Genomic DNA, 8,378 nt, shown 5'->3' with positions numbered 1-8,378 from the left:
GGTTATCTCATCTTCTAGACACCTATGAGCAGCAAGTGGTCAAAGACTTAATAAGGAAAAAACCTCAATTATGTTCAGCAAAAACACTAAGGCTGAAGCTCGAGATCTAATCACTCAAGTTGCAGGCATTCAATCCTCTCAACCTTATGACAAATATTTAGGTCTTCCTGTGGAGATTGGAAGATCAAAAACCAAAGCCTTTAGAAGCGTTATTGACAAAGTTAGAGGGAGGATTAGCAACTGGAAATTGAAGTATTTATCTCAGGCTGGCAAAGAAATCCTTATCAAGTCTATTATCCAAGCTATCCCTACTTATTGTATGGATGTGTTTAAGATTCCTAAGTCTCTCCTATTAGAAATTGGTCGATTGACTCAATAGTTCTGGTGGGGTCAGAAAGCTGAGGAGAGGAAGATGCATTGGTGTCACTGGGATAAGATGGTTAAGGCTAAAGCAGTGGGTGATTTAGGATTCAGAGACCTTGAACATTTTAATCATGCAAATGCTAGCCAAGGTTGGAGATTGCTTCATTTCCCTAATTCTCTTGCTGCAAAAGTTCTCTCATCTAAATACTATCTTGATGGCCAATTCCTAAAAGCTACAACTCCAAGGCACTCATCCCTTATATGGAGGAGTCTCATGGCTGCTAAACCTTTGTTGGAAGAAGGCTTATTCTGGCGTATTGGTAATGGAGCAGATACTAAGATATGGCACCATAAGTGGTTGCCTATTCCAACATCATTCAAAGTTCAAAGTCCTATTAGTTGTTTTGATCCTGAGGAGACTGTTTCTGCACTTATTGATCATGAAGCCAAAACCTGGAAGACAGATGTGATTGATCAAACTTTTCTTCAAAGGGAAGCTGAAATAATTAGACAGATTCCAATAAGTTTATGCAACAGTCCTGATAAAGTTGTCTGGAGATATACTTCTAATGAGATTTTTTCTGTTAGAAGTGCATAGCATCTGCAACTTGAGCTTCAACAAAGAGATAAAGGTCAGCATTCTCAAGCCTTTGTTGACAGTGAAAACTGGAACAAGCTTTGGAGGATTAAAGTTCCAAATGTAGAGAAATTATTTTTGTGGAAAGCATGTCACAATAGCCTTCCAACAAAACTAAATCTTTTTAAGAGAAAGGTTATAAAAGATCCTTGGTGTCCTATTTGTAATCAACATGAAGAATCTGTGGAACATGTCTTATGGGAGTGCGTGGCAGCTAGGGATGTGTGGTGTCTTTGCTCATCAAAATTGCAGAAACAATGTAAGAACCAGATTAACTTCAGAAGCTTGTTGATGCAAATGGTGCAGGAACTTGAAGATGAAATTTTAATGGAAGTAGCTGTGGTGGCATGGAAAATTTGGAGAAGAATGAATGATTTGGTTTTTAACCAAACTTTTTCTACCCTTCAATTTATTGTAAGACAGGCAACTCAGAAACTTGAAGATCTCACTGCTCTTTTTTCTCAACAAACAACTAATCCTACAACCACCATCCCTCAGACTATCCAATGGAGTGCTCCCCCTGCTGATGTGTACAAAGTCAATTGGGATTTTGCAGTGGATAAAGTGAATTGCAAAGTGGGTGTTGAGACTATTATTTGGGACTGGGAATGAAGAGTGATTGCTTATATGAGGATGTGCAGACCTCTATTTCCTGACCCTTACTTGGCTGAGGCTTTTGGAGCTCTACATTCTGTTAAGTTGGCTTTAGACATTGGATTGAAACAGATCAAACTTGAAGGGGATGCAATGAATGTAGTTAATGACATCAAAGGCAATAAAGATAGCTGGAAACAAACTGGTTTGATCATTACTGATATCAAACAGATGCTGCTGAGTTTTGATTCATTTTCAATTAATTTTACACCTAGAGGTTGTAATAGTTTGGCTCATTACTTAGCTAGAGATGCTCTACACATCATTGATATCCTTGTTGATATTGAGGATCTCCCTTATTGTATTGCTTCTTTATTGTAATCGGCTGATGCTTAATACAAATGTTCCTTTCAAAAAAAAAAAAAAAAAAAGTCAGTCCAAGATGGCATAGTCGTATCACATGATCATGGGTGCAAAGTGCTCTTTGCACCTGAAATTCAATTGACCCACCTCAAGTTTGGCATGCATACGCTCGACTAAATGAAATTGGTGTCACGATAAGGGCTTACTCATATTTTGCATGGAAGAGGGTTTAAGGTTAAATCGATTTCTTCCCTTTAAACCTTTAAAGGTTAAAAGGCTTCCTACCCCACACAGCCTCCACCCGCCAACGCCGGCCTCCAGTTCCTGAGAGAGATTATCTCTTTATGTTTTGTAATTTCCTCTCTCGAAGAAGCATTTTTTTATTTAAAAAAAAAAAATATTGGGGCGGCTCATCCATTTATTGGAGGAATAACCATGAATACATTATAATAACATCACCCAATAACCAAACAACTACTAACTACGAATATAATAAATGCCCAATCTATCCATGCAATAAATGCCCAATCTATCCATGCGTACAAGCCCACAAAGTTTCCCCGGACCAAACCTTCTCAAAGAAAATCCATAACAGCTACCATGTTAGCCTGTTTAAAAATATGCCAAACTCAAATATTAAGCAAAGAAGAGAGACTCAAACTTCATCCCAATAATCGATACCAATAATTGCAAATCCCCAAAAGAAACCAACCAACAACACTTGAAGATATAATAAGCCCATTTGTTCACGCGTGCGTATACATGCACACACATACATATATAATTTCTTTGCAGATACTAAAAGGACCAATACCAGAACACTAGTTCACTACCTGTTTGACAAAATTAGTCAAAGACCACATCATCCAATTTTATGCCCCTGCAACAAAGAAACAAAACAGGGTAAATGCAGCAAAGCCAGAGGCTCATATGCCTGTAGACCCGAACCCACCATCGCCTCTTGCAGTTGCATCCAAATCTTCAACCTCTGTCACTTCGGGTGTCATTATCTTCTCAATTATCAACTGTGCAATCCTATCGCCAGCTTTCACCTCAAAATCAATGTCAGAATGGTTAAACAGTATGACTCCAACTGGACCTCTGTAGTCAGCATCGATCACGCCAGCACCCACATCAATCGAATGCTTCCACGCCAACCCCGATCTTGGTGCTACAGATCCATAAGAACTCATTTCATTGAACAAAAGAAATATACCTGAGGAAGAAAATAAGAGAGAGTGAGTGAGTGAAGCCTCACCTACGCGAGCGTAGGTTCCTTCAGGTACTGCAATGCTCAGATCGGTTGGAACCAGGGCTTTTCCTCTTGCAGGCACCTTGACCTCCGTTGCACTGCACACAATATCGACAATGATTAAACGATCAGAATTAGCGACACATTTTTTTCTTCTTCCTTTTGCATGAAATCAATGAAAAATAGTAGACTAATTACCTGGAGAGATCGTAGCCTGCAGAGAGAGGGGAGCCTCTGGAAGGCAAAATGGCTTTCTTGGATAGCTTTTTCACCCTAAAGTATGAATTTGGCTCCCCTGGTATGAATGATAGATGCACTAGTAAAATCCAAATAATAACCACATCCTTCACATATATTGGGACTTCTACAAAATTTTCATGACTTCCAAAAAAACATATAGTATCACAAATTTTGTCACCTTCACAAATGGAGACTTTATTCATTCCCTCAAGAACTTTAAATGAGCGGTGGCATAGAAAGAAAGGAAGGACCAGTCAGCATTTTGAAGATCGAGAAAGGACATTGGATGAACTTAAATGCCTCTTGTTTTAATACTTTGTTCCTACAGACTGTAGCAATAGATTTCAATGGACTAAGCTTTCATGATTTCCTTGTATCTACTACTATTTTTCTTAAATAGGTGTTGTCTCTCGTATACAACTCGTGTACTTGGGTATGCCTATTTTTTATTATTAATAAAATCTAATCTTTCCAATGCAAATGCTGAGTCGCCAATCTCCTCGACTTACAAGGAGAAAGGGACCATGCAGTGAGCGAGTAGAGAACCGAAAGTACAAGATTTTCCAAACAAAAATGTCAAATAAATAGCTGTCTTAACTAAAGCCTTTATCATAAACAATGTCAAAGCATACTAGTTATTTCCGCCCTTCCAGAAACCAAATGGGGAGCAAATGTAAAACGATAACAGAGAATTGCATTACTGAATATAAACAAGAACCCTGAGAACGAAACAAATACACAAACCCCAAGCTCAAATGTATAAATTTTTTCCCACCAACCACGGTAGAGGCACTCTGTACGAGAAACTGAACACGAAAACCTCGAATATCCAAAGGCAAAGCATTTGCTCCTTTGATTCAAAAGGAGATGAAATACCTTCGGAGATCTGCTGGGGAGGCGTGACTGAGAGGAGGTGGCGGGGATCGGAGTCGGTGCTGTCAGCCATGGATGATTGACAAGAGTTGCAGATAGAGAGAGGGAAACCCTTGCTTTAGATTGGGCTTTGAAGGAAGGAGGGAAAATAGAGGGAATGCGACTCGAGGGGAGAGGGAAAACATAAGGGGCAACGGAATATAAAAATCAAAGGGGTGTAGGTTAAGGGGAACTTACTCATCAGCTGACGTTAGTATTAGGGGTTTTTGCTATATTCTCACTCGCCTTAATAACGATGGAAATCACGAATCCATGTTTGAGAACTATGCATAAAGCTATACATCAGCCACTATTCCTTCCTACACCCCAAAACGTGGACTTTTTTTTTTTTTCTTTTTGATTTTTTCTCAAAAACACGTTTTCAAATCTACACCCCACAATTTCAAATTTCAGAACAGAACCCCGTGTCGCCCTCTTGGCTTCAATTCTGGAGGTACCTGACTGCAGAGGTGCTCGAGCTGGCTGGAAATGCAAGCAAATATTTGAAGGTGAAGAAAATGAACACCCAAAGGAGAGGAGAGGAGAGGAGAGGAGGAGCTTGACATGCTGATCAGAGAAACTATTGATGGAGATGGAGTCGTCCCCCACACTCACAAGTCCTCATCAGCAAAAAGAACTTCTAAAAATAGTCTCTTTTGTGACTAATTCAGGTAAAAAAAAAAAATATATCAGATCTTAACTATAGGTTAATGTGTTTGGTTAGCGAGTCATTTCAGTATTTGTTAGTGTAGACTTTCCAATTTCAATGTCGAAGTCTGCCTAGATCAGCAAGCTCTAGTTACGTTAGGATATATGGGCTAATCTTTTATCAGTTTATGTCTATTTTGAGTCTGTTTATGGTAGGAGTGCTATAATTTGTTGAATTGTATTTGAGTGTGGTTCGCCTATGGCATTCTGAAATGTGGTTTCTGCACCTAATACGAATGATTTTTTTTTTTTTTGGTTAAAAAATGCTGCATTTTTTGGAAATTCTCAGACCGACCAAAACCCGCATATCTGAGTTCATCACACCAGTTATCAAAATATAAAACCGTAAGAACCATCATATATGAACAAAATCACGATAAAAAAAAATCATAAATTTCCTCAAAATATGAATGCCCATGAGGCCAATTTCCTCTAAAACGAAGAGATCAGAAAGAAAGGAGAGAGTGAGTGAGAGCAAGATCAAACCTTGGGTTGAAGAGTTCTTGTGCCAGAAAGTGTCCCACCAGTCAGATTCAATGGTTTTGGGTTCTTCGGGAACCACACCATTTACATTTTTGCATTTCTTCAATTTTTTTAGTTCCTTTTTGCTTTTCTTAGATTTCTTGTTAGGCGCAATGAATGAGAAGAGGTGGTGGGGAGGATCGGAATCGGTGCTGTCGGCCATGGATGATTGACAAGATGTTACACGCCGAAACAGAAGAGGAAGAAGCGAAGGGATGTGCTGAAGTGTTGAGATGGGGATGTCGGCAACCCTAGGGTTAACTTCAGAAGACTTAAGCAGGTTGGGCTTAAGAAGTGGACGGGCGTTGGGCTATGAAAAGCTGAGGGACATGCAGTGAGCGAGTAGAGAACCGAAAGTACAAGATTTTCCAAACAAAAATGTCAAATAAATAGCTGTTTTAACTTAAGCATTTATCATAAACAATGTCAAAGCATACTAGTTATTTCCGTCCTTCTTCCAGGAACCAAACGGGGGACTACGCAAATGAAAAACGATAACAGAGAAATGCATTACCGAATAGAAACAAGAAACCTGAGAACGAAACAAATACACAAACCCCAAGCTCAAATGTATAAATTTTTTCCCACCAACCACGGTAGAGGCACTCAGTACGAGAAACTGAACACGAAAACCTCGAATATCCAAAGGCAAAGCATTTGCTTCGATTCGAAAGGAGATGAAATACCTTTGGAGATCTGCTGGGGAGTCGTGACGGAGAGGTGGTGGCGGGGATCGGATTCGGTGCTGTCGGCCATGGATGACTGACAAGAGTTGCTGATAGAGAGAGGGAAACCCTTGCTTTGGATTGCGCCTTGAAAAAAGGAGGGAAAAAGAGGGAATACGACTCCAGGGCGGAGGGAAAACATAAGCGGCAAAGGAATATAAAAAGAGAAATTGGTGCAGTCGGTAAATGTAGTTCGTGAGCGGTTATTTTAAAAAAATAAATTAATATAAGCCTTATATGAAAAAAGTTTATTTATTTTGTATAATTATAAAAAAATATATTTTTATAATTATTTTTTATTTATTACGTATAGCCGATTACGTCTAGTAAAGCTCAAAAATCAAAAGGGGTGTTGTTAAGGGAAGTTACTCATCAGCTCACGTTAGTGGTAGGATTTGTTTGCTAATTCTCACGTGCCTTAATAACAAGTGGAAAACACGAATCCGTGTTTGGCAACTGAGTATATTGCTATGATCCAGTCTGTGGCTTGGAAATTTGGAGGGAATGTCAATTATAGGAGGGTGAACAATACGCGCCAAAATGGGGCATGGCTCTTATAAATAGGCTACTCCATTGATTCATTTATCAGTCCATTCATTCTAAATATAGAATTATAAATGAGTTTTGTTATATACAAATATAATCGTATATTAATTTATATATTAATATTAATTTATTTATATTTAAAATTTATATTAATACTATTTTTAATAAATTTTATTTTTTGACCAATCAGATTATATTAATATACAGATTAATGTATAATTGTACTTGTAATTATATTTTTTCATTATAAATTATTATTATTATAAAATAAAATTTATATGTAATATTCTATATAGTTATAAAGTGTATCGATGACGTATAGTTATTTGAAAAAAGAGTATAGTTTATTATTATTAAAAATTAATTATTTTATATAAATTCTATTATTTTTTACTTTTTTAGATTTATAATTGTAATCGAGTCTAGCTTTAAATTATAAAGGGAATTTGATTCAAATTGCTTGAGTTGGAACCGGAAACTTGCCAAGCCGAGTCAAATTCGTGTCGGGCATATGTATGGAATCGGCCGAGCATTCTATATAATCTATCCAGACTCCTATTACGCTCTGTAATTTGTTGATATATATTTATATACAGAAGCGCTGCTAAGCGGTCCATCCGCTTTTCTTTAAAAAGCAGCCCTCCACTTAGAAGCTGCCACCTCAGCTTTTTGCACTAAACTGTTCTACACTCGTGTGCATGGGAAAATAATCCTTCAGATAGCTCTGTTTCAATTTCAGACCAAAGTTGCCTCGCGCTCAAGCAGTGCATTTCGGCCCCAGAGACCTCTTCGCGTCCAGACCACTCCCTGTACTACCGAAACCACCGCCAAACACGACAGTTTCATTATGAATATTTTCCACTTTATGAAATTTTTTTCTTCTTAGAACTTTTACCGAACACGTTCTGTGCATTAATATTTCTGTGCCTTCCATAGTGTGATTTCGTTCTTCTTCTTCACCAATTTACATTCAATGTCTCTAACACAACACATCAACAACCATAATACCATAATACCATAATCATATGATTTTTAGTTTCTGTATTAATAAATGGTGAAAGGGCAAACCAGATAAGTGAAGGTTACTGAGTTGCCGAAAATAACACTGCTTGAAATTTTTCAACGGTGGCTTCGTCTTCTTCAACAGTGGCTTCGTCTTCTTCAGCGGTGGCTACGTCTTCTTGTGCGGTGGCTGGTACAAATCTGGTGAGTCGCTGGTGGGTGCGAAGGGGCTGTGCGGCGACAGGGAATGGATATTGTTTTCGCAACGGGGAAGGGGCTGCGGACGGCGACAGATCACTGACTCCAGATTTGCGACGGCGCCGTGGCTGGGCAACGAACAACGGGGTAATATTTCAGGCCAGGGAGGGGGTGTCGGAGGGGGAGAAAGTTCCGTGTAGTTCGGTTTGGGGGATGAGAACAGAGGGAGGGAAGGGAATTGAATTACAAACCGGTGCGGTGCTGGTTTACAATAATTGTCCTGGAGGGTCTACGTGTCATGTTTTATCGTGTGGGC

At 38.8% G+C, this 8,378-nt stretch overlaps 2 protein-coding genes across 3 annotated transcripts; one reads left to right on the top strand and one right to left on the bottom strand.

The window, feature by feature from the left end:
• Nucleotides 1-436: 436 nt before the first annotated feature.
• On the top strand, nucleotides 437-1,612 carry LOC122296704. Its single transcript, XM_043106505.1, has 2 exons — nucleotides 437-946; nucleotides 1,307-1,612. The coding sequence occupies exons 1-2, from the start codon at nucleotides 437-439 to the stop codon at nucleotides 1,610-1,612; spliced, it is 816 nt and encodes a 271-aa protein (XP_042962439.1).
• A 981-nt stretch (nucleotides 1,613-2,593) lies between these two features.
• On the bottom strand, nucleotides 2,594-6,488 carry LOC122297437 (deoxyuridine 5'-triphosphate nucleotidohydrolase). Of its 2 annotated transcripts, none has more exons than XM_043107483.1 (4): nucleotides 6,278-6,488; nucleotides 3,408-3,525; nucleotides 3,216-3,307; nucleotides 2,594-3,128 (listed from the first exon to the last, which is right to left on the bottom strand). In XM_043107483.1, exons 1-4 carry the CDS (start codon nucleotides 6,456-6,458, stop codon nucleotides 2,884-2,886), a joined length of 636 nt encoding a protein of 211 aa, XP_042963417.1. In that variant the 5' UTR covers nucleotides 6,459-6,488; the 3' UTR covers nucleotides 2,594-2,883. The 2 variants fall into 2 exon arrangements, with proteins under 2 accessions (XP_042963417.1, XP_042963418.1); XM_043107484.1 differs by having other exon boundaries at nucleotides 3,408-3,504; nucleotides 6,278-6,483.
• Between the last annotated feature and the right edge of the window lie 1,890 nt (nucleotides 6,489-8,378).

The sequence above is a fragment of the Carya illinoinensis genome, chromosome 15, assembly GCF_018687715.1.
Source record: "Carya illinoinensis cultivar Pawnee chromosome 15, C.illinoinensisPawnee_v1, whole genome shotgun sequence".
Lineage (NCBI taxonomy): Eukaryota > Viridiplantae > Streptophyta > Magnoliopsida > Fagales > Juglandaceae > Carya > Carya illinoinensis.
This window is presented reverse-complemented; position numbering and strand designations above follow the sequence as displayed.